The sequence below is a fragment of the Streptopelia decaocto genome (genome assembly GCF_964273445.1).
Source record: "Streptopelia decaocto genome assembly, chromosome: 2".
NCBI lineage: Eukaryota > Metazoa > Chordata > Aves > Columbiformes > Columbidae > Streptopelia > Streptopelia decaocto.
In genome coordinates, this window is record NC_138655.1 from 17631681 (window position 1) to 17659309 (window position 27629).

The 27629-nt window shown below is 34.4% G+C and overlaps 1 protein-coding gene across 3 annotated transcripts in view; it reads left to right on the forward strand.

The window, feature by feature from the left end:
- The window catches only part of CSMD3 (CUB and Sushi multiple domains 3), a gene marked incomplete at its 5' end in the record, with an annotated part of 631488 nt that overhangs the window by 307235 nt on the left and 296624 nt on the right, over positions 1 to 27629 (forward strand). For all 3 annotated transcript variants that reach the window (XM_082045128.1, XM_082045129.1, XM_082045130.1), the window contains 2 exons: positions 1168 to 1271; positions 5204 to 5316. In XM_082045128.1, coding sequence (XP_081901254.1) covers positions 1168 to 1271; positions 5204 to 5316 — 217 coding nt within the window. The remainder of the gene's footprint in view (positions 1 to 1167; positions 1272 to 5203; positions 5317 to 27629) is intronic.

Sequence of the window (27629 nt, forward strand, 5' to 3'; positions counted from 1 at the left end):
CTCTCCATCTGGGCCTTTTTAACTCTCTGTACTTGACTGTATTCCCTGGGGTGTAACGCATACACACACGGACACACACACACACTTTTTTCTGTGAATATGCCAAAGCGGCTGTTCCTCAGTGTACTTATGTTCTCATTTACACCTGTAAAGAAAAGTGTTTAAGTGTTTCTCCTTTTGGAAAAAAAATACAATCCTCAGAACTACATCAGTTTTTCCAGCTTGCCAGCACTGGCTTTTGTCTGTAGAAATGTGTCCTTCAGACAATTACTAGAACCCCAGTGTAGCAAAGTAATATGGGCTTTCAAGGGATATTAATCCATCAGAATGGCATCCACAGCTTTAAACACAAATACTCTCAGCTCTCAGTTTTAACAATAATTAAAGACCATTTATTACAGATATAAGTATTAAAAATTCCTACACAGAAGTAAGTATTCTGTCATTTTTATCTATATGAAAATTTGAGGAACTTCTATTATTTTAAATAGACAGAGATAGCGTGGTTAATACCTGAGTAGAAACAGTATACTTTTTTCTAATTATATGGTTGAGTTTTTCTCTAAGTGCAAAATTCATTGTATTCTTAAAATGGAGCTGTAACCTTTATCTTCAGCATTAAATATGCATACTGCAGTTTAAATTATGGGATATAAAAAATGTCCAAGCTTCTGATAGCTGCATTTTACTCAGGTTCATGAAATAAGAAAATCACTCTTACCTCTGATCCAGCTTTATCCTACTTGATTCACATTATAGATGTCAGGAGTAAATTATGTTCTTTGCCTTCACTGCATTTACTCAGTGAAATACAACTATTAATTTCTTATTTTAAGACAACTGTATTGCACAAAGTGCAATTAGTTATGTTGCCCTTTGAGTATATCTTACTCAAAAAGTAATGTGATTATCCAGAACAAATAAATAAGTGAAATGACAGTGCTTTGAGGAGGTCAGCAGAGTGATGATACCTTAAAATTATTAAAATTTGTGTTTCATTAACCAAAACTTCTGGGTTAATTACAATAATTTATTTTAAAATATGCTAAAGTTACAAGTATTAATTGGAAAATCTCCTGTATTTACACTGCTGAAAGCTTACTTACAGACTCATCTCTCATGTACATTTTTTATTTCTAAAGTGTATTTACTTATTTTATTTCCTAGGTTATTCAGATAAATTTTGAAGAATTTGATCTGGAGATTGGCTATGACACACTGACAATTGGTGATGGAGGAGAAGTGGGTGACCCTAAAACTGTGCTTCAAGTGTAAGTCTTTTGCATTTACAGTTTGTGTGGATTATAATTTGTTTTGGTTTTGTTGTTGTTTTGGTTGGTTTGATTGTTTTTGTTTTAATAAACTGACATCTCAGTAAGTAGCTTAACTTATCATTAGTTCAAATGGGTTACATACTGAAAACACAGATTGGAACAGAAGCAGATGTGATAGATGTTCAGTACAAAATTTACTTAATTAAAAAAAAAAAAAATTAGGATTCCTTAGAATGATATTCCCTGTGGTATACTTCATGGACATGTAGTCATACAATTTTTATATATTGTAACTTTCCTTTATTCATCATAAGAATGATAACAAGGATTTATTTTGTTCAAATATACTAAAACCAATGTTCACCTTCTTTTTTTCTTTCCTAATTTTATCTCATTGATATTATTAATTTAAAAACTTTGAGCACAAAGTTCTGCTGTTTCAGGTTTTGCATGTTTTCATCATGATTTCCCCCTTAGATTTACCCTTCAGAGGACAGACTGTCTAATCTTCTATTTCTTATTGTTTTTACAATAATTCAGTCTCTTCTTAGCAACAAGGAGACCTGGATTTGGCCAGGTATTCCAGGTGCAACTACTTTAGGATAATGTAAATTTTCTTCAGTGGATTACAGATGTGATTATCGTTACTAATAACAGTTTGAAGAAGTGGGAAAGTACGGTCATTTCTATTTCACAAACAGTAACAGTACCAAACTTCAAAATATCTTTTTTGATAATGCTGGAATTAAATTTCACATACTCTTTGATTCCTAAATTATATAGAATAACCTCTCATGTGGAAAGTATACTTAAGTACCAGTTCACCAAACTGCAGTATTGTTTTTCACTGGTACTTGAATTACAGTAAGATATTAATGCACAGTAGAATGATATTTAAAATTGCGAGTAATACAGTCTGGATGTGTTATAGTAACAGATAAGAAGATTTCTTCTCTAAAAAACTAGATAAATAATTTTATAGAATTTTTACTATGGGGATTCTGGAAAAGCAAAACATCCCCCTATTAATTTGTAGGATTTTAATATTAAATAACATCATAGAATCAGCCACACATATTTTAGTTTACCAATGATATGATCACTGATTATTCTGTGATCAGAAGTATCGATGTTGAAGTCATTAAGATTAAAATGTTTTTAAAAAAATACATGGAAGATGGAATATAATTGAGTACTGTAAAAAACTTGTAAATCTTTTCTCCTGTGTGCCATGCAGAGTTTGTCTGAGATAAAATGCGTATCAAATAAATCAACTTTTGTATGACTTAATTTCAGATTCTAAATTTTAAAATAATTACCTTTCCTCCAGCAAATTGCTGAAGAACATTGAGTTGAATGTCCAGTTTACATGTAAATGATGTGAAAATATTTATCCTTCAATTTATCAAAGTTAATCAGGAAAACTATCCTGGTGTTTAATGTACTAGTTTTACTGGTCACTGCTAGACAGGGAGGTTCAGAACCAAAAACTGCGTTTAAGTGGCATTTAGATAGATAGAATTATTCTTCCTAAACTGAGAATCACATGCCTGATAATTGCTACTCTTTTGGTGCTAATCACAGAAGTAGCTAAACTCCAAAGCCATTTCAGTGCTTGACATTAAGTTTCCTTCATGTCTATAATTCTGTGCCTACAGAAATGCATGCAGCAACATGACAGACTGCTCCAGGCTAGTAAGTCTAGCACCTAAGTGAAACAAAATCTGAATGAAATACATTTTTATCTGTGTTTGACAACATGATTAATATAAAGGCATTCTTAGTGATTTCCTATGGACCTAAGATCTGTGCAAGATGGAGCAGTTTTGTTACAAAAGGACAGAGGGGAAGAAGGAAAATAAAAAGTGGGTCCTCCTACACACATCAGTCACAACACTTTTTCAGGATGTTTGGAAGTTTGCTTTCAGCACCTTGGTCTGACAGCTGCTGCATGTGACTCTTAATATGATATGTGGGCATTGGTTCCTGTAACATGCAATTGGAAAATCCAGTGCACAAGGCATGAAACTCATTCTTTTTGTATGCTTGCTGTGTTGGGTGTACATGGATCCACTCTCTCATATTACAGATCATCTTCAGCAGATGGAGAGCATTCCAATCTTCTGAATATCCTCTAACCTAGTCTTCAGTGTATTTTCTGGGGGGAGTATATAACACTAGTATGTGGGAGGGGTAGTTTTGGAGTCCTAGAGGAAGAGGTGGAAAACACCCTGCTGGTTGCCATGACTGTTAAGATGTTTAATAAAAAGGGAGGTATCATCCATTTCTGCTGTTGACAGTGTCCACTGATCATCTTTTGAAAGGGAAGGTTTAAGATCATGCTTCCAGGAGAGGAATCTAAGTAATGAATCCAGGGTAGAGGAAGGAGGAGATAAATAAAGAAAAAATCCTAACTGTAGAATTTAATTATTACCTTATATAGCTTCCTTCAATTAACGCTGTTTTTTCCTGAATCTTATTGCTCTATGGCCCCAAAATCTTCCCAAATATTGTACAAGGATCCCTAAGAACTTGAAAAAGAGCAACAAGTGAATTCTATGTTCTGTTGATCTATTCTTATTTTCAAAAATGCATATTCAAATGAAAAATATTGTTTCTGAAAACTGTCTGCATTTAAAAAATATTTATAAATGGCTTCTGTAAATAGAAATGATAAAAAATTTGGTGGCTGTTTATCATAGGAAATATTCTCTCTGACATTGCAAAGAGATTAATATTCCCAATGGCTTTAATGTTCCCAAAATATATTGTCAGTCACCAGTGACAATTACAAAAATCTGTTAGCCATTACACCAGTGCTGTTTCTGAGAAACATCCTGTTAATCTATTAATTTGGCAAAGAGTGAACTCACTGAAGACACTTTTCCTTAGTGTGGGAATGAGCATGTAGTACATTATTTTGGCCAGACATTTACTTGTTCAGTTTTGGCAAGAGACTTTGTAGTAGCTCCATCTGTGGATACAGATGTGGGAAATAGACAAGAATTTCTCCCACAGAGTATTTCATACAGAAACAAACTAAAAAAGACCAGAGGGGAGAACTAAAGTTAGCTGCAAAATATATTTAAAATAGTCCATTTGAAGTTTCAGCTAGCTTTAAAATATGGTAAGAACTGCAAAAAAACACACTGAAAGTTCTCATTCTTACACAGTCTTGTGCTTGTGAACCTTTTTACAAGAATGGAAAATCTTTTAGTACTTTGCACCATTCTGTTTTAGCTAATATTCTTACTAAATTTGTGATAAAGTTTTGAGGAAAAATGCAATATAACATACAACTTCAGCTTTCACAACATTTCCTTTTTGATATAACAATATTTCATTCTGCAAACAAAATAAACATTTAGGATTGTATTGATTTGCAAATTTTTGCAAACAATATGAAGAGCTGGAAAGAAAAAAAAATGTTCTTTCTAATTAATCAACATCCTGTATCATTAGGAGGTTTTAAAATTCTGACATCTGGTATTTTTGTTAATGAATGAATGAATGTCAGCTGAGTCCATCAGGCACATTCTTCCATTGTTGTGGTGAGGGGAGGTGAGAGAGCGCAAGACACAGGACTGCCAGGTAAGGTTCAAGATTAGGGGACACACATGTCTTTCTGGACCAGCAACTGAAAGTGAGATGAAATATTTCAGTACAACACAAGTATATGTTGCTTGTTTTTATAGATTGCTATCAAATTTGCAGTCATTGGAACCTTGAGAGCTGTGTTGGCTAATCAGCTAATAGATAAAAAATTTGGTGTGTGCTGAATACAATTAATTTGAAAACAAAACAAAAAATCCTAAAAAATATTTAAGTTTTTAGATTCCTTGGAAAAAGAAAAACAAAAAAAAATCCTAACCAGCTAACAACAGCATTATTTAATGGCTTTACGGATTTTTCTTTTTTTCTATCTATAGGTTAACTGGGAGCTTTGTACCAGACTTAATTGTGAGCATGAGCAACCAGATGTGGTTGCATCTACAAACGGATGAAAGTGTGGGTTCAATTGGCTTCAAGGTTAACTACAAAGGTAACAGTACATTATTGGAAGCAAATTTAATGGTGTAGCAAAAATTAAGGCAATATTATGACATGTTTTTCTTTCATATTAGGGGGTGCATTCTATTTTTAGTTTTGTTGGTTAAAAAAAAGAAAAAACAAAACAAAACAAAAGAAACCAAGAAAATATAAGCTCAGTTTGAAAAAATACAAAAAATACATTTCTTCTCTTTAAAGGTCTTATGTCACATGAAACCGCACACTTTATTTGGTATTTTTTTTACAGCAGCTGATATTTGGCATGTAGTTTCAGATTTATTTTCTGTTATTTCACATTAACAATATTAAATTGAAATAATTTAATGATGTAAAACTAAATAAAGAACATTAATATTTTCTGCATTTTTTTTTAATTAATCATGTTTACCACAACAGAGGGGGGGGAAAAAAAAAAAAAAAAAAAGACACAAACCAACCCTCAAGCAAAGACTTGGAATTATTTAGGAGTTTTGGGCTAAGACGAATTTACCTAATAATGTTGTTCTTTATGGTCTTAAAATGTGAAAGATCTATAATGCATAACATAAAAAAGCTGTTGCTATTTGAGGCTTCTGGGGGAACATAGAGTTTTCATATAGCATGAAGAGCAGTATTAATCAAAAAATTAAGAATTACATATATATATGCAATTCTATGTTATTACAGAATTAGTTATATTTACTATTTTTACATTACCTTTAACTTAGCTGCATGTATTTCTGGCAACAAGTGTTTAAATTGTGTGATTTCTGTCTATCACCAAAAACAGATAACAGAAAATATGACTATTTATCAAAATTATTCATCAGAAGGGGAAAGAGGAAAGGAAAAAGTTAAACCAACAACCATTTGTGTGAGAAATGGAGATGATATTGTTGAGGATAGGCAAATGGAGTGCATCAGCATATTGGGAGTAAACCTGCACAATGTGACTTGCTATTTTTTTCTGTCTATAGTTTTCCTTTGTCGGTCCATTTATATTTTGCTCTATAGTGGTACGGCACAAGTGTGCTTCTGTGCTCTTGATATTTACATTGAGATAAATAAGACAGAAAGATCTTACTGCATTTTTGTATGGTACTTAGTAAGACCCTGGATTGTATAAAGACATGAAGAAATTTATTAATATAGCAAACCTTGAACCACACCTGAGTGAAAAAGGAAGTTTTTTAGATCTGAAGTTGAAATGATTTCCAGAATTCAAAATTATTTGCACATCTCAAGCAATTTTTCCTTTGTTTACAGGATCCTTTTCTAGTAAAATTAATTTTGTTTGCAATAATTTAAATTTGCACAAAGCAGAGGGTTATGGTTTAGTGTCTTACAATGTAGTGCTATGCCGTTTTTTATTCATGAGTTACATTTATTCCTAGAAGCTACAGTTCTGTAAGAATAAAATTAATTCAATACGAACAGGTAGAAGGGGACAGAAAGGGTGAACAGTCACAATCGCACCTTCATATAATCAACTTTGTGATTGCACACCTAGATATTGTGTCTGTATTTCTTTCTTGCCCTCCACTGTTTTACTAAATAGCATTGGAATTCATCAAACATCCAGTGGATGTGTGGTGTTTTGTTTTTCCCTCATATCTAGAGTATGGGATATATTTTTTCTATCAGTTGTCTTTGCTTTGATAACTGAGAGGCTGGTTTCATTAGAGGTGCCAGAATCCAGGCAGTGTTCCCTCAGATAACAAGGGAAGCAGGGAGAAGGCAAATTTGGAAGCTTACTATTGTTTTCTGTTAGTGTTTTTTTGTGTTTAAGTCCTTTCTGTTAATGATGGTAAACTCTGAAAGGAGACTTCTAAACAAAGAGTATTTTGGATAAGCAGCTGGATTGCAAATAAAGTTTTAGAACTTATGAACTGGGAACTGAGAGAACGTCCAATGACATAAACTGAGTCACTGAGTTAGAACAGTGCACTCAGGGCTGTGACAAATCACTGACTTCTTTACTAGGATAAAAAATTGCAAAGGCTTTTCTCTTAAAAATGTTTATAGTTACTTAAGAGAATTGTGATTTCTGGGAATTAGGGTCAGAGGACATTTTAGTTTAGGTGATTACATGAACTATTAGAAATGTATGCCCAACATGCTTGTATTTCTCTTTAATGGACTAAATAAAATCCTGTAATAAAATTCCTTTAACTTGCTCCATTCCACCTCACAATTTCTGCCATCCACTTACATACCAACTACAGCTGATACTGTATCTATTTTTATATATTATATATTTAGATCTTGTAAGTTTCTGCTTACATAAAGGGTGCAACTGCCTTAGCATTTTAGATTAGATGTAGTAGTGTGATCTTCCGAACATTCCAATCATTCCTACTCTCCTTGTTTTAGCTTTCATCATGGAGTAATCTTGAAAGGTACAAATTATATTCCTTTGAATTAATTCATAAGATGCACTAGAATAACATTGGGAATAGCATTCTTCATGTGCTATAGCTCCTAATGGGTATTTATCAGGACCTGATAAGGCTTGTACAAAGTAAAACCACTAAAACACAATGAAATTCTTACAGATAGTATGGATAAAGTATCTTTTGTTTCACTTTACAGACATGCTTATGTCAGAGTTAATTACTTGATAATATACTCAATAACAGTACTTGCTAATAGCTAAAATAAGTTTTCACTAAAATGTTTTAATGCCTAAATATTTGCTTCTGTACATTCTAAGATCAAACAACTACAGAGATAGTGGACATGTATGTGCCTCATCCCATCAAAATTCATAAAGACATTCTTCAATTTAACTGACATTTAGGTCTGAGTCTGGCAGTAATTTTCAAGAGTAAGGGTTGTTCAGAGTTGTACATGGAATATGATTGGAGGAACAGAAGGTTGTGGGACGTCGTTATTCAATATCCTTTACCTTGGAGAAGAGAAGGTTGTGGGAAAATGTTATTGAGGCCTTTCAGTACTTTGAAGGGGCTTATAAGGAAGATGTGGACAGACTTTCTAGTAGGGTCTATTGCAATAGGACGAGGAGTAATGGTTTTAAACTAAAAGAGGGGAGGTTCAGGGTGGATATGAGGAAGAATATTTTTACAAGGAGGGTGGTAAAAAACTGAAACAGCTTGCCCGGAGAAGTGATGGATGCACTGTCCCTGGAAATATTCAACATTTACTTGGGGTTCCATCAAGTGTTAACAGTTACTTGGGAAAACAAATGCCATTACTGTGAATGTCCTGCCCCTCTTCCTTCTTCTTCCCCCAGACTGTATGCTAACTATGATGTCATATGGTATGGAATATACCTTTGGTCAGTTGGGGTCACCTGACCTGGCTGTATCTCCTTCCAGCCTTTTCTGCACTCTCTACCTCTTCATTGGTAGGTCAGCATGAGAAGCTAAAAATTCCTTGACGTTGTTAGCAACTAAAATATCAATGTATTATCAACATTCTTCTGATACTAAATCTAAAATACAGCACTATACATGTTACTGTGAAGAAAATTAACTCTATATGAGCCAAAAATGAGGACAATGATCTAATTTTAGGATATGGGATTTACACTCCGAAAAACAGCATTTTGAAAGATTTTTTTTTTCCTAAAGTGTAACTTTCATCTTGCTTCAACCGACTTGTATTCTGGAGAGCTTGGTACACTATTGCAGCCTTGGGTAGCCACCTGGAGTTTGTGATCCACATTTCATCCTTTTTTCCTAGCAGTGCCATGTCTGAGGTTTTTTATCATAGGTGCCATACAGATGTTTTTTCCATGACTAACTGCTCAACAGGACTTGCTTTTCTGTTGATGACAGAACGCTGGATTAGGTAGATAGTTTAATCCAGTATTAGTCTTCTTAATTACGTCTAGAAACATGTCTTTCAGAAATATGTGTGAAATGAGATACATATGCCAAAATACTCTCAACAAGTTATGAGAGTAGTTTATCTATGAAACATGTATCTTCATGTCCATTCTACCAAGAACAATATAGCTTTAGTTGTTCATATGATAGACTAATTTCTGAAAAACTGAGATTACTGAACTCAGTGAGATCATAGGTATTTTCCTTATGTAACTTTGTGTTTCATGAGACAAGTGATTTTTTGTTTGTTTAATACTACCTAATCCTTATTATATGAGGGAAGAGAAAGTGAAACTTTTGTACTTTCTGAGCTTCAAAATCAGGAATTAAATCTCTGTAACACTTCTACTTTCTGAGCTGTTCGGTCTTACCCATTTCAGCTTACAGTCTCTTACAGTATTTTCACTCTTCTGATGATTTCTGTTGCCTTGGTACCTACTCTCTTCTGTGTTTACCATCATGTGTTTGTTTTGTTTGTGTGCGCTTTGTGGTGCAGTAACTAGTTGAAATCATACCTATAATTTATTTAGTTGGATAATAATGGCCTCTGTTGTATTCCTTGTGCATCTTAACTTCAGTTTGCAGAAAGAATGACAAGCAGAGATTCACATTAATGGCAAAAATTCCTGTGCTAAATCAATGTAAATAATTTTAAACCTTGTAGGTCTCATGATTACTTCAAACTCACAAGCACAAATACTACTTTGTGTTTATAAAAACAATAAATGAACACTTCTTTTTTGTGCCATCCCACTAACCAATAGAATAAAGCAGAACTTTCTCAGTCCCTGATTCCATTTCTGCTGGAAGTGTGTTATTCACAAGTTTTGTAATTCGAGCTCATTCCTATCTCAGATTATCTCTTGAAGATATTAAGCAAAAGGACATCCACTGCAGAAACCTGAGGCATCTTCCTTGTTAACTTACTGCCAAGATAAAAATTTTTGCTGTATTTAACTCTCTTTGTTCTTCCTGGGTTTTTTTGGCCACAACTCACTGCAAGATTTTCAGTAATAGACCCTACTCTGTCAGTATTATCCAAATGCTTTATTATAATAATCTTTTTATCTAAATCTCAAACAATGTATTTGACATAAGATATGTGTTTCATGTTTGTAATCCCTAGATTATAAGAATATTAGAAATAGCTGTACAGAGTCACAATAAAGGTCCATTTAACTCATTATCACATAAGGAAAAGAGAGTGAATATTATAATGATACTTCTTCAGAATCCTTTCCTATACTCTAACAGTTTGTGGCACAGAGACTTACTAAATCCAGTCTATTTGTAATAAGTAACTCTTAAAAGATTTTTTATCTATGACTGTCTTTTTTTCTCTTAAGTACATGTACACTTTCAGCGTTCTGAATATTTTATGGCAAGGACATTCCAATGAGTATTTTCTTTGTTTACTTTAGTTTTACTGGCTTTGTCTGATGCCTTTTCATTCTTTTTGGAGAAAATACAGTGTATTTAATCTACCATTTTACTGCTTATTCAGTTTTGTAGGACCTTTATTTCTTCACACGTGGCAGTGCTCATTGCTGTTCTGTGTAACCTAATATCGTCAGCAAGCTTTCTCTTCTCACTGCTTACCTTCTTTTCCAGCATATCTACAAATATATTGTCAAACATGTTAGATGATAAAAAAGTCCATTAGTGACTTATTTCCTCTGAAAGAACTGGCCATTTACTTTCACCATCAATTAAATATATTTTAAGCAAATATCCATCAAAAGCTTGTCTTTTTGTGACAGAGATCCTAGTCTCTGTAAGAACCTTCCATGAGGCACTTCTTCAAATACCCTTTGGTAGTGCAAATTCTCTATGTAAACTGGATTTCTCTCATCTCTGGGCCAGCTAATATCTCTGGAAAGCCTTGGTAGGCTTGTAATGCAGGACTTCCTTTAGAAATGCCAGGCTGCTTTGTGGATGTAATTTTTATGCATGTGTCAGATGAATCTATTCTTGGTTATAATTTCTTCAGTCTTGTTATATCTCAGGTTTACATTTCTGTACTTTTCAGATTTGCCTCTCTGTCATACAGTACTAAGATGATCTTAAGCAAGAAATTAGACATTCTTTAAGTTTTCTACCTACACATGAAGTCATATGTCTAAGGAGACCCCAAACCAAGCTCTTTTCCTGTGACCATAGGTCCAAAAAATTACTTAGGTTTTGTGCTATTGCTTTAAAACACCTTCAGAAACAGTTAGGCAGATAAGAAATTTCTGTTCTTTCTGATGGAGTAACATTATTTTTTTTAATTATTAATATTTTTTGTTATTATTAGTTGTTGTTGGTAGGTATTTGTTTGTTGGGAGAGGCATATTACAAATTATCATGTGTTGTTGCTAGAAACGAAGTTCTTTCAAAACTTTGATGCATACCATCAAGATAGGTTTTGAGTGTGGTTTGTTATTTTTTTTAATTATTATTATTAATTTGTTCCAGTATGCCTGTTGATATCTCAGTCTTTGATAGTTCATCTTAATTGTCAGAAAGGTATGTCTGTTGACCTGCTGAGATGAGAAATTTCCTATCTGTCTCAAGATATGCTTTACATTTGAATAAAAAATGTAATGCTGTTCTACACACTTCTTGTCTACTCTTAGTCAAGACTGCATATAGCAATTTGTCTATGTGCATATATATTTAGCCACGCACATATATACCTATGAGCCAAGATTTTCAAATGTTAGTTCTTAATTTGTAATTTCTAGATATTCAAAACTGTATATTTAATATATTTTATAGAGAGAAATATAGATTAATGTCGCATCAGATCTGATCTTCCATAGCTCCTTAAATTGTATTTCTGAATACTTAAAAGGCTATACAGGTTACACTAAAATTAAGGTCTTAAAAATTTCACATACTAGGAGGCTAAAAAATTATAAAATTATATGCAGCTACCGGAAATTAGCTTTTCAATAAATTATTACCCATATTGCTTAGGTTATGGTTGAACTCCATGATCTTAATGGTCTCTTCCAACCAAAATGATTCTCTGATTCTATGACATGAGATGAAGTGGAGGCTAGCTGGTTTTAAGCCCTGGAGAGTTTTACTTGCACAGCAAGCATGGCTTGGTGGGGAAGGGGCTGATGTGAGCCCCTTCTGGATGTGGAGTGAGGAGGCTGGTACCTTGGGTGAGCTCTGAAGTTCCCTAATTTCCATTCTGAGATTTTGTTTCAAAGGATTTACTGCCCTCATACCTGCTCCTTACGTGACTTCTCCTTATGGGAACATCATGTTGCTGTAAACATGATGACGATAACAAGATGAAATGGCCTCTAGTTGGTTTAGATTGGATATTAGGAAACATTCCCGTAAAGTGTTGTCAGGCATCAGAACAGGTGCTGAAGTCACCATCCCTGGAAGTGTTTAAGAGATGTATAGATGAGGTTCTTAGGGACATGGTTTCATGCCAGTGTTGGGTTAATGTTTGGACTCAATGATCTTGAGGGTCTTTTCCAACCAAAATGATTCTATGATTCTATATAATCTTTCAGTAGAAATATATCGGTTTCAGGTCATATGAAAACTAATAATAAACTATGCCTCAGAAAGCTGTTGCATCATCATGCATTTGGATGTAGGATTGTTTTTTGTTTTCTTTTAAAATAGTTTCTGGAAGGAGAATATATTTGATATTGATTTCAAATTTTGCATTTTAGATCTATTTTACATTTCTATTTCCTAAAATATTTATTTACTGGTGCATGCTGCTTGTTTTTGATTACTGATTTTAATTCTGATTTCTCTGCATATAAGTATTGTTTAAGATTATAATCGCCAAGTTGATTTATAAAGTGAGGTTATTTGTCTTCAACAAGTCTTAATTTAAAATTCATATTTCTGCTTAATGGTTTTGTACGGTTAAAAGAAAGGTAATTATTTCCATGAGACACAATTTATGATCCTTTTTCTACAACTCCCCTCACGTCAGCGGAGAGCTGGTCAGACAAGAAGTTATTTGAAGGTGACTTCCATGATTTTTTAATTTTGTTCAATAAAACTGTAGGTCATCCTTTCTGCTTTACAATATTTAATTAAAAGCATTTGGCAATCAAACCTTTTTTGATAGTATTAGCTATAAAGAAGAGCGAAGGCTTTTCTCTGCTCTGACATTAGTCTGCTGAGCGACCTGAAAACATTACATATGAAAAGGTCATCTTTTGCTGTGTCCTTAAGTACTGGCTGCTTCTTGAACCAGGATTCTGGGCTAAAAGGCTGTTAGTCTGACTCATCCTCCTCAGCATTTTAGTGTGTATTTAACTGCATTCAGTTCTGTTGTCCTATATGTTAAGCATATATGTTACAAGAGACTAACTATTTACATCTGATTTGGGGGTAAAAAATATACCCAAACCTGCTTATTTATTTGTGGGAATTAAGTGAAAATTTTATTATGAGCATTTCTGAATTTTATCACTTTAACTGAAAGTGAAAACCCATAGACAGATATTAAAGCAATTTGTGCTTTTGGAAAGATCCTTCTGGGCAAAGGGTAGAATTTGAAATCCCAACATGACAGAATAGCAGTTAGAATACGTTGAGCTGAAGAGCTCTAAAAAGTGGCATGAATATAGAGTTCTGTGTCCATATTTAGTCTTATTTATCTCTGAATGGATTTACCTCAATATTTACAATACATATTTTTTGTGTTCTCTGTCAACTAGCAATGAACCTTTAGTTCAAGCCTGGCTTTTTCCTCTGCATATTTTATAACAAGAATTTTCTATGCCTCATTAGTCTCCTTTTACCACACTTGAACTTGAGTTAATGGTTGTCCCTCTCGTGGCTGCATTCCACCAAGCTTCCTGAAGTGATGGACTCACAGCATGTACAAAACACTAGAAGATTTAATTTTATCATAAAACAAAATGCTTCATGGACTGCCCAGTGCTCCAAGGTAGTGCTAAGGTGTCCAACCACTGCGTCTTTTCTTTCTTTAAGCAACAGCTCAAACTACCTGCCAAATTTGTTTTATTTCATTTTCTGTGTTTTAATATCTAGTCAAATCTGGTGCTATATTCTCTTATTCACAATTAATAGATTCTCCATATGTTGTAGAAATAATTTGCTTCCCCTTTCCCTTTTTATTTTCTTTCCTCTCCCCTCATTCTAGACTGAAATATTTTGCATACTAAAACTCTCATATCTTCTAAAGAGTAACCTTCTGGTCACCTGAAGTAACACAAGATGAGAGTAAATGGCCTAAAATTCCATTTAGCTTCAGGAACATTTATGACATCCGATTGAACAAGTGAAAAAGTGGACAGCAATGAAACAGTTGGAAGTTCCAAGCTGAAATGACTAGGTGAACTTAATGAATTTCCAGAAAATGTGCTGTGGAATTTAGGGATTTTTGTCACAATCTGGTCCTATACAGTCTAAAAATATAATTAATATTTAGAATTATTTTTTTAATTGAATCTCTGAAGTGCAAGCTTCTATGCTTGTGTATATATAAGCTGACATTAGTAGATTGACACAATGATAAAGAATTTGACATTACTTGACAGAATCGTTCAAAAAAAAAGTATTTTCATGTTAAGTATGACACATCCTTTACATAGACAGGCCACTTGCAAGAGTTAGAGAACAAATTAGTGAATTACCAGTTTTCCTAATTCCTCTGATGAAAATAATTAATGAATTATACATGTATTAATAATATATATCTATTTACTTATATATACAAAGGCAGTTGAGACTTTCTCTGCCTATGCAAATCTCATGGAATATTATATGGGTTCTGAACTTTTATATCTGCCATAGGAAATAATACTGTAACTTATTGTTACTTGCATCTGGAGTGCTGTATCCAGCTCCAGGCTACCTAGTAAAAGAGATGTATGGACTTACTGAAGCCAGTCACGGTGTCACAAAAGTGATTGAAGTGCTGGAGCAGCTTTCGTATGAGAAGAGGATGAGATCACTGAAGCTGTTCAGCCAGGAGAGGAGAAGGCATAGGGAGATCTTATCGATGTGTATGAATGAAGAAGAAGGAGGCAGACTCTTCTCAGTAGTACCCAGAAGAGGCAACTGACACACATTAAAACATATGAAATTCCTTCTGTATATAAAAAAACTCTCTTCTACTATGAGGGTGATCAAACACTGGAACAGGTTGCACTGAGAGGTTGCAAAGTACCAGTCCTTGGAGATCATTCAAAACTTGACAGGACATGATCCTGGGCAACCAGCTCCAGGTGACTCTGAGCAGGGGGACTGGGAGATTAAATAACTCCCTATCCATGAAAAAATCCCTCTTTTATTTGTCTATCTTGATTTCAGTAAAGCATTTGACAAAGTCTCCCACAACATCCTCACAGCTAAACTGAGGAAGTGTGCTGGATGATCAGGTAGTGAGGTGGACTGTGAATTGGCTAAAGAAAAGAAGCCAGAGAGTTGTGGTCAATAGGATAGAGTCTAGTTGGAGGCCTGTATCTGGTGAAGTCCCTCAAGGGTCAGTAGTGGGACCAGTACTATTCAATATATTCATTAATGACTTGGATGAGGGAATAGAGTGCACTGTAAGCAAGTTTGCTGATGACACCAAACTGGGAGAACTGGCTGACACACCAGAAGGCTGTGCTGCCATCCAGCAAGACCTGGAAAGGCTGGAGAGTTGGTAGGGGAAAAATTTAATGAAATATAACAAGGGAAAGTGTAGTGTCTTCGATATGGGCAACAACAACCCCAGGTTCCAGTATAAGTTGGGGAACGGCCTGTTAGAGAGCAAAGTAGGGAAATGGGACCTGGGGGTCCTGGTGGACAGCAGGATGACCATGAGCTAGCACTGTGCCCTTGTGGCCAAGAAGGCCAATGGCATGCTGGGAAGTATTAGAAGGGGTGTGGTTAGTAGGTCGAGAGAGGTTCTCCTCTCCCTCCACTTTACCCTAGCGAGACCGCATCTGGAATATTGTGTCCAGTTCTGGGCCCCTCAGTTCAAGAAGGATAGGGAGCTGCTTGAAAGAGTTCAGCACAGAGCCATAAAGATGATTAAAGGAGTGGAGCATCTCCCTTATGAGAAAAGGCTGAGGGAGCTGGGTCTCCTTAGCTTGGAGGAGACTGAGGGGTGACCCCATTAATGTTTATAAAGATGTAAAGGGTGAATGTCAGGAGGATAGAGCCAGGCTCTTCTTGGTGACAACCAATGATAAAACAAGGGGTGATGGGTACAAACTGGAACACAGGAGGTTCCACTTAAATATAAGAAGAAACTTCCTCACAGTGAGGGTGACAGAACATTGGAACAGGCTGCCCAGGGAGGTTGTGGAGTCTCCTACTCTGGAGACATTCAAAACTTGCCTGGACACATTCCTGTGTAACCTCATCTAGGTGTTCCTGCTCCAGCAGGAGGATTGGACTAGATGATCTTTCGATGTCCCTTCCAAACCCTGACATCCTGTGATTCTGTGATTTGGTCTCTAACTTCCAAGTTTCACAAAATCTCTAAAGATTCTATGGAGTTGTCAACATTTATAAATTAAATAATTCTGAAAATAATATTGGAAACAAATGTTTTATTTATTATTTTAATACATTATTTTTAAGCAGCAAAAAAATGAGGATTTTGGACTTTGCACCTTTATTCCTTTGTTTATATATTTTCCTCCATAAATTATTTTAAATCTCTTCTGATTCTAACTTTTTAGTTATATGATTGGCAATGAAATAATTTTATATCAGTCCAGTGTCCCTTGGAGACTGTTTTCTCTGGTTTGATTTTGATACACTGAGATCTACCAGAAAAATACCCATTCCTTTATGGTCTGTAATAAACAGAGTATTATATTTTTCCTTTACCATGGCATAAAAAAACTAGAGCCCTCAAGCTGGAACAACTTTTAATATTAAAAAAAAAAATATATGTACAGACATATTTTTCAGCTGAACAGTCTGGTGGAATTACGTGTATATACATTTTCAATTAAATGTCTCAGTTCACTGATTTGGCAGATTGAGCAACTGTATCATGAAGATATAACTGCATGAAGTTGCTGATTGTATGGTGAATGCTTTATTAATGCTGATTGACAGGTGATGGAGACAGTTAATGAAGGAAGGCCACAGCTGACTTCTCAGCTAAACTGAGTCTGGAGAAACTGTTTTGAACTGTTTATAACTGGGACTTAGGACAGAAGCATTGGAGATTACTGTGTCTTGGAAATTTTAAATTGTTTCAAGAAATTTCAGTGTTACAGAAAGGCAATTAAGATAGTTGTTTTCATGTCTCCAAATTGTACTTTTTTCCCTTTTAAATGGAAATAGAGTGACATTAGGTAGTAGGGATTTGTTTTATTTTTTAAAGATTAATAAAAATGGAAAAAAATCTTGCTGGTTTTGGGGGTTAAACACCCCATCTTGCTGGGATGTCATGGTTTAACCCCAGACAGCAACTTTAAGAGTCTAAATATCATTTCATTGTGAATATTTCAAGCTCAGCTAACTGGGATTTATCCAGTATAATCAGTAATATTTAATTTAAGCCACTTAATCATTTTATAAAGATAGGCTTTGAAGGAGTGGGCTTTTAATTCATAATGAGAAGTAAGTGTTAACCTAGCAATTAACAAGATAACAGTATTTCTGCAACTAGGCAGCACACAGCCACTCACTCATTCACCCTGCAGCATGGTGAGAGGAAGAGAATTGGAAGGGTAAAAGTGAGAAAACTTTTGGGTTTAAATAAGAACAGTTTAATGATTGAAATACAATAATAATAATGATAATAAACGTATTTAAAAGGAAAATAACAGAGAAAACCCCAGAAAGACAAGTGATGCAAATGAAAACAATTGCTCATCACCAATCAGCTGAAGTCCAGCCAGTCCTGGAGCAGCACCCCCCTGCAAACTTCCACCTAGTTTTATTGCTGATCATGACATCATACAGGCTGGAATATCCCTTTTGTCAGTTGGGATCAGCTGTCTCAGCTGTTTTTCCTCCCAACTTCTTATGCACTCCCAGCCTACTCGCTGGTGGGGTGGGGTGAGGAGCAGAAAAGACCTTGACTCTGTGTAAGCCACTGTGCAGTGATAACTAAAACATCCCTGTGTTATCAATACCGTTTCCAGCACAAATCCAAAACATGAAGCAAATTAACTCAGTTCTAGCCAAAACCATCATAGCGTCTTATGAAGTCATAGGCAGAATATCTATGTAGTCTGCATTTTAAATGACGTGTGCATGTACCTGCAAACTAAATAATCTTTATTATTGCTTTTTATAGTCTCTTAAGAATTTTCACTTGAACTGTGGATTGTTACACAGACCAATTTGGGGAGAAAATGAACTTTACTAAATAGGTACCATAACCAATAACTTTATTAAATTATAATTAAAGAGAGACTATGACAAATTACTTTGAGTATTAATGTAAATTATTGAGCAAATACAGAAGTTAACTTGATGGAATTAATTAGATGACATTAAACAAATGAGTTCACGAGCCAAATAGAATAAATCCTAGAAAGTGAACTTTAGTAGGCATTTAATAATTGAAAATTAGTAGAAGATCTATTGGTGATCCATTTCAAACTGAACTAAATTCTTGGAAACAGGGATACAAACTGAACTTATTTCAAATTTAAAATAGGAACTCTGAGAATTTATATGTGGTGAAATTTTGAACACCTGATCCCTAAAATCTTCAAATCCAAAAAAATGGAATTAGAAATTCTTCCTCCTCAAGGAGGCATTTCAGAGAGGTAATCCGAAGAAACTAGGATGATGAATGCTGTGCCATCCAGACATGACAAAAGGAAGTATTATACAAGCAACTCACACTCAGTGGAACCTGATGTTACATTCAGTCTGGTTATGAGCAAAAGGGAATACAATATAAAAGAACTAAGAATTTCTTCTTTGTCCAATTCACATTTTAAGTCTAACATTCCAATTATCTAATTAACATAAAGAAGCCTTATTGACAATACAGATAAGGAGCTACATAACCTTTTTAGTATCTGCTCCTTTTCTCTGGAGTTATGCTCACCTTTCAATGTCTCTTTGTGTCATAACATCAATGTCTGCCTTCATGCAGAGGGGAGTGCGGAGGAATTTCTACAATTTCCCACCATCCCAAGGTACTGCTTGGAGGAGTATGATGTTCATAGTGAGGTTTCTTCTCCTTTGGGTCTTCTTAGGCAACTATTTTTACATACTTCTCCAAACAGCCAGGTTTTTGTCTTGTTGATTCTCAGTTACTGTTTTAAATTTGCAGAATAGCCTTCCCCATTCCCATGGACACCAATGGCTGTTGAATGTTACACAATGTCTACCTGGGTTAGTCAGAGCTTCACACTGTGTGATTGTCACAGAACTTCTTCTCAAACAGGGTAATTAATAGTCCTTCCATTACCAAACAATTGCTGGTTTGCATCAAACCAGCTAAAAGTAGCTCTGACCAAGGCAAACCCAACCAAACACTGGCAGTCAATGCCTGTGGCCATTTAATGTTAGTGGGGTAGAAATAACTTTTACTTGGCTACATAAGTTACCTAAAACAAGACTTAAAATATTTTCATTGACATAGGATCCAGAACCTAGTTATCTCCAGGTTATTGCTTAGATTATGCTGATAGAAAGACCATATATATTTGTATATAATATATACATATATTTCAAATGGTATCATGTCTAAGTGTCTGAACTAGTTATGTGAAAAACAAATGATGTTAAATCCATTATTTCTTCATTCTTAGGCGATTAAAAAAAAAAAAAGATTTCACATGTCATGAATTAGGGATAGGGAAAAGGCCACACAAGTCATAAAGATCATTATAATTAAAGACATTATTGGTTTTATAGACTAGGTTTACAGTAAGTGATACAGAAAATGGAAGCATTAACAAGGAAGAATTTCAAAAGGGGTGAAATGGTGCTTGGCTATCTGAACACCAGCATATTATATAAAAAGTTAAACTTTTTTGACAGTAGTAATAAAAAAAAAAAAAAGCAGCTTAGGAGATTCAGTTTAAAATTTTGGCTGAATTGAGAAAAAAATGTGATTGTATTCATTGCCAGTGGCAATAATGTAGTGCATAGTTCACATTGTTGAATTCAGTCCCTTTCTGTTGGCAAGTCCTAGTGACTGTCACCAATTTATTCTTCATTATTCATTATCTACAACCATGCATTATTTCTAGACAATTACCTTGCTGTTGTTTAAAATATATATAAACATAATAGCTGTAGGTTATACACATAGCTGTAATAATAAATCTCATAATAAGCTTAACGATAAAAAGCATGAAAAAATCTGAAGCATAAGTGTTATGGTTGCTTTCTACATGACATTTGTAGATCATATTTTACTTATAAAATACTTTCATATACAATTATACAAATTATTGAGCATGATGGCTATCTAAATATACTGTGTTACAACTAATTTCTTATAACTTACTGTGCTAATATTATTTTTGCTTCAAATTGCTTATTTTTCACTCACAGTCTAAATACCCTACCCATATGCTTAACCATGTAGATAAATAGGAAGAAACAGATAAACTGAATGGAAAATACCCTTGAAAATGCATTGTGTTAGTGTACATATAAGCTGAGGAAATGTCTTATACTAGGACAGTAGGAAGTTGTTATGTATTCTGTTAACATACCTATCTCTACTCTTAACTTTTTATATCAACTTTATACCCCCAGTCCAGCTGCAGGCTTCATAAAATGAAGAAACGGCCATAGTGTAATAAATAATAAATAACGTTTGGCATAGCAATATGGTACATTGTTTCTTGCATTTAAAAAGACCAAAAGTTGAACATGGGAGAATTTAAGCCCTGGGCATAGCTTTTGTCAAAATAAAAAAAAATGTCTCTAAAATACAACCATCAGGAAACAGAAGTAATCTGAAAGCTTCAAGACACCTTTTCTGCAAATTTGTAGAAACCAAATCACTTCATCTAGTGTGCCAAGTCAATTAAAACACTAGTTGTGTGGTTTCGTGAAAAACAGATGGTGGGTGAAATTTCGTTCACTTTCAACCATTTTAGGCCCCACACCTGTTGGTGATATGCTCATATTACCCAGTGGGGAGGTTAAAAAAGATTGCCAATGTCTTTTCCAAACTGCTTGCTTTTCTTCCTCCTACTCCCTCACCCTTTGTTTCTAGGAGTATTTAAAACTGTGGGTTTGTTTGGTTTTGTTTGTTGTTTGTTTGTGTTTTTTGTTTTGTTTTTTGTTTGTTTGTTTGTTTTTCTGTTTGCTTATGTGAAAAGCTGTTTTAAGTTAGAAATAATCATGTAAAGATATATAGTCGAGATTGGAACTTCACTGGTTTTGATTTGTTCAACAATTTAAGGCTTACAAAATTATTTGGCTTTTACATGGCCTTATTACTCAGCTGACTGGTGCCTGGTACATTTTTTTTCCATTATTTCTACAGGTATTTTTAGTATTTTAATGTCCTTTGTAATAATGTAACAATGACTATATTTAGGACACCTGGCTGGACACACGAACTATAATTAAAATCAGTAAATTTATGGTGTATTCTAAATTTTTGAGAGTTTTGTTCTCTCTGCTCTCTAATGGTGCCTAGTTATTACCTTCTATGCCAGGACAACATTTTTTTTTCTGCAGGTGACCTCTTGTTAATTTTTCTGATTTTTTTTTTTTTTTTTATATGTATATCTGCTGAAGCAAAACGCTCTGTTAGGTAAATTCTGTGGTAAATATTTTCATTTAAAATACAGGGTCTTTCAAAAAGATGAACCCATTTCAAAATCACTATATCTTTGAAATTGTGTCCATGTTTTTGAAATACCCTGTATTATTCTAATGAGACTAAAAAGCTGAAAAGGTGCAAAAAATTGCATTTCCTTAGTGTAAAGCAGGTAGTTTATGGAAAGCCAACACAAAACTAGCTAATTCTTTTTATCTTCATTGTTAGCAAGTCAGAGCTTGAGCAAAAAAAAAAAAAAAAAAAAAAAAAAAGAAGCTAAAGAAGCTTAACACCTCACCACACCTTCTCATTCTGTATTTTTTTTTCAAAAATCAATGAAATTTAAGCAGAAATATCATGAAAGCATTTTGTCCCTTTTATATTCCTTTTGATCCTCATAAATATTTTCCATTCTTTTCCTCATTAAAAAAAAAAAAAAAAAGAAAAAGTTATTTGCATAATTTGGGCTACTTCGTCCTAAGACCTTTGGAGAGATATGACTTAACGTTACCTAGGAAAATACTTTTATATCATTTGAATTCTACTTGGATTTATGCCTATGGATGATTTGGCCATGAAGTCAGAACAACTATCTCTGTTTTTCACTCTTGAATGCAGCCAAGATAAATGCATTTAGTTCTACTACCTCTGTGCTAAGTAATTTACATATTATCATCTATGTGAATCAGATCATCTGTTTAGAAAGAAGCATTAATTTTTCCACTTTTTTTATTACCTCTCTGAAGAGACTTGTTTATTGTAAACATGGAAGGTTTCTTGTTGTTTGCTGATGTATTTAGTAGTTGTTTAATTTATTTTTATGGGATATTTCAAGTAAGTTATCATTGTCAGACTTAAATATTCCTTCTTTTAATAAAATTATCATCATTCTAGCGTATGTTAGAGTTGAACTCTGAATGTATTCACTGGGGAGAGCTAAAAAAGATTACTAGGATTTTGGTATTGTGCTGTGCCTCAAGCTGAAAGTGAAGATGAATCATAGGTGCACAGGGTGATCTGGGCCCAATGCAGCTGCAGTTTCACATTACTCCAGTCCCTCTGCCACCATTACCAAAAAACTAGTAATACACTTGATGTACTTAAGAAATGAATGTGGTTTAATTATCATAGGTTTTGTTGTCACAGAAACCTCTTCTAATGAGCTGATTGCTTAGTAGATTTCAAGTAGAATATTGCTTTGTATCAAAGTTTCTTTTGTTCAGTGAAAGACATGTATATATACAGTTTTGGTACTGGATAAGTTCTTAGAGCTTCAGACACTTGACTAAAGGAGAAAATGAGTTAACTGTTTTGTTGGCTTTTTTAGCTTATTTTCAGCATTTTATGGCAACTCAATTATCTATTTTTTTTTTTTTCTGTGAAAGGAAATGTCTTCCAGCAGAATATAAATTTTCTAGAAATTGTGAACATTTGACTTAAGATCTAATTTCAAGTTACTATAACTTTGTTAAAATGATTGGTAGCAAGTGAAGGGCAGTGTAAAGGAAAGTCAAACTTCTCCTAAAGTAATGGAGTTGGTGTGAACATCCAAATTTAGATATTGAGCAGTTTCATAAGACTGTCATCTTCAGAAGCATAGGTGGCACGTCATGCTAAAGCACAGCCTCTCCAAATGATATTGTGGATGTGGAACAGAAAAGGTGAGAGACAAGGTGAATTATCAGGCAAAGACAGATCACAAATGTTGTTATACAGAGAAGTGCTTCCTGTCCACCTATCTTGCAGAACTGAAATAATTTACTAGATATTTTACTGAAATAAATTGTAGGTAACATCCCATGAGATATCATCTGAAATGATCCAAGAATATGTGCTGCTCTTTAGACTTCTTATTTTTCATGCTTTCTACTGATATATCACCACTTACACCGCTGCTTTCAGTAGTGGTAGTAATCTGATTATCAATAAGTGAATCTATTTTTCTTGCTATGTGGTTCACCATCTTGATGGAAATTCCATTGTCATTTGTAGGAGTCAGATCTTTAAGGTGAAAGTTTAGCCTTTTCAATACTGCCATCATGAGTTTGCATTTAACACTCTCATAAATGTAGATAAATGTGTAAGAATACACTTTTGTCAGCAAGATCTTTAAAAAATGCTTTTGAGTAACTGGCATCTGCTAGAATTTATCTAATTTTCATCTTTTCTCTAAAACCCATCAGTCTTCAAATAGGCAAAACTGTTTTCAGCTGTAGAACTCAAGACTCTCAACTTTCATTCCTCTCTGTCTACAGAGGTTCCCCTGAACAAAGGACAGTCCTTTTGCTAACTTAGTTAAAAGTATAAGTATTGTTAAGTATATTTGGGTTTTTTTTTGTCTACACATAGGGAGTGGAATTATGTCTTGGCAAAATTTGTAAGTGACATTGAGGACCAGCCTATGAAAATATTATGTCTTTCCTCACATCACTGTTTTGTTTTATATACCTTTATTTCATTTTCTGACTTCTTTCAGATACATACTATTTTCTTAGTCTCTGGACCCATAGTGAGCACAACTTACATACAGACTCTCGAATCAGTGAATTTAATTCAATGAAACTTAGAAATTCCAGTTCAACTTGTATACCTAGAAACTGTAGAGAGATGATACTACATAAAAATCATTGCAACAGAATGTTATAAAGCATAACTTAAAATATAATACTTGTATTTAGGATTTTCACTTTTTCTGGCTGGTTTTAAATCTGTTATTTTAGTTTAGACTGTTGCTGTGCATGTGTTTGCATCCATTAGAAACTGTAAATGCATTTAAAAGAGTTCCAAGGAATGCAAGGAAGTCTAACTTATCTGAATTTATAGATCTTTCTTGGTGGTCATGAGGACAGAAGTTTTGTTTGGAAGGAGAAGAGGCAGATCTGCTATTTGTTGGAATCAATTGTTTTCTATGCTTTTCCCTACTTTATTTACCATTGAAACACTTATCTGCTTTTATTTTCTTTGCCATGTCTGTAGTAAACGTAATGGTCTGACCTTGGAGCTTCAGGAATGGTGTAGAACAGGTGTCAAACACATGGCCTGGCACTTCATTTCCACCAGGCAGCCATGCCAAGCTCCTCGCCCCCCAGCTCCTGCCAGCGCTGGTCACTGTGCAGCGATTGTGACACGCGTTGCCCTGCAGGAGCAGAACGGCGGAAGCTGTGGCTACAGGAGGGTGGTGAGCCTGGGTGAGAGTCATAGGTGAGACTGATGAGGGACACTAGTAACTTCCTTGGGGCTTTGAAAGAGAAGACAGATAAGAATTATGCAAGTGGGGGAATACAGGGGGTTGGGTGGTACTTGAAGGGTACTCTCAACTGGGCAAACATTTCATTTATTTTTTTTATAAATTAGCCAAATACATTAACTTTAGCAATTACATGTTATTTTAAAAAAGTAGCTGTAAAAATATATTTTGTAAACAGCAGCCGGGGTCCTACTCATGAATTCTACATTGTTTTCCATGGATACAACCAACTCTGCTCTATGGGAAAGGGGATTTGAAGGAAAGGTGAGCCTGTGTGAAAGGGCCTGAGTATTATCTAACTTGGTCCTAAAGGACATCTTGGTCTTTCACTTAGGTGGCACACTGTACTATATTTGGTGGAACAATTTGAATCCCAAAATATCCAATAAGGGAAAGACTGATGCAGAAGGAAGGCAATTTAATGATAGATGGGAAAGTGAAAACATGTTTGTGTTTCAAGGAGAAAAAACAGTACGTCTTTTGTGTTACGAGACAGTGTTGGTGATAAAGGAGTACAATGCACATAACTGAGTGGCAAACACAAGGCCTGGAGACCAAATACTAAAATTACCTTCAGCCTTTTGAAGGCAAGGACGAGGCTGGTGTGACCCTCAGTGAAAATGATTTTGACACCTTTGATGTAGAGCTAATTTTAGTCACTTTTTTTCTTTTTCCCTACTATAGTTTCAACTTATTTTTCTGTTATACAGTATGTCCTCTTTCAAAAATTAGGCACACAATTTTGATTGAGTTTTTGTTTTGAAAAAAATGCATGATCTATGATTATGCAGTTCTTCCAGCAAATTAAAAAGATTTGCAGGCTGCATAACTTCTGAAGTACCTCGCATGTCCTTCTCAAAAAGTGATCAGTTAATCTACTTAGCTTCTGTAGAAAACAGAAGAAATTAAATGCTGTGACTCCTCTTTGATTGGCACTAGGCATGATAATAGTCTTGCCTGCCTACCTTTTTGGCAAAATTGGGGTGCTCTGAATAGAATTAATAACTAAATTCTGCCTCTCATTGAAGAGCAACAGTTACTTTATTTTCAATCGGTCTGCATTCAAAAGGTACTCAGTGAAGGGAGATTCTGTCCTGTCATAGTACACTTTTTATATATGATTGAAGAGACTGCATGTACCACATTATGTACATGAATAAATATCACATTCTTTTAAAAAATTTCAACAACACAAGTAAAAATTGCAATAAAAATTCTGGCAGTAACTTTGGTATCTACTTTCTTCCCATAAACCATTAAAAAGAGTAATGTCTTAATTGCTAATAGTCTGCCACATAATAAAACTCTAACCATGAAATCTAAGTGGACTTTATCTGATAACTGCTTAGTTTTCTCTCTTGTCTTTATAATCTTTTATATTTAGTTTTGATGAAAATATCATATAATGTCTGGAACATAAAAAAGCATATAAAACCCCCAAAGATTGATTTTATCTAAATGTCATTCCCTTGCAGCTCTTATAATACGACTGTCCAATACCTGTTATGCTAACATAAACATAAACAAACCAAACCAAAACCAATGCTTTGAAAGCAAGACAATTTATTCATTAAATAACTGTCACAAAGAAAACATCTACTTTTAAATCTTATTGAGACTGGCTGTGTGCTCATTCTCTTAAATTTAGATATTTCTAAAAGGAAAGTATGTACCTCATGATTTTTTTTTTAAAAATCTTTCTGTCTTGAAAATTTAGCACAAATGTAATTGGTATTTTAAATTTTGAGTCCATAAGTATGGCTTTTAGGTATTTGGAGTGAAGAACTAAGTCATATACTCAGTAATATTTTAAAACTCAGAGTTGTTTATGTAGAAATGAAAGCATGAACCCGAAACATGTTTAGTCTCTTAAGACTAAATTTTGATATTTTGGCACCTGAATGGATGGTGTTTGAGAGAAACACTAGCACAGGACCCAGTGGTCATTTTCCACTGCACTGGTATTAGGATTTTTCCAGGAACCGTTTAATGTTAGACCTATGGTTCAGTCTGTGCTGCAGTAGTTAATCTAAAAGGCATATAGACAAGGTTCTTAGAGGCATGGTTGAGTGCTGGAACTGGGTTATGATTAGACTCGATGATCCTGAGGGTCTCTTCCAACCAAAATGATTCTATGATTTTTCAAAAACTACTAATGAAACATAGTATGATAGAGGTGAATAATTTAGCTGAATAAGATATATTTTTGCCTTTTACTTAAGCTAGGTATGGAGTGGATGGAATTCAAGACCTGTGGGGTGGTTTTTGTTGGAGGGTAGTCTTTTTGTAAAGTCAATTTTTCAAAAATTAGGAAAAATTAAAGCATAATTCAACCTCCATGCACACATTCATCATCATACAGTCTTTAATTATACAATCACCCAGTGTTTCCCTTAGGTTCCCTGCCTAATTTATTACATTGGATGAATGGTGCCTGGGAAATGTAGCAACTGTTTAATATTTTTAACCTCATCATTCATGTGTTGGCCTGTGCTTTATTTACTACACTCTCTTAAAAGCCTGCAATA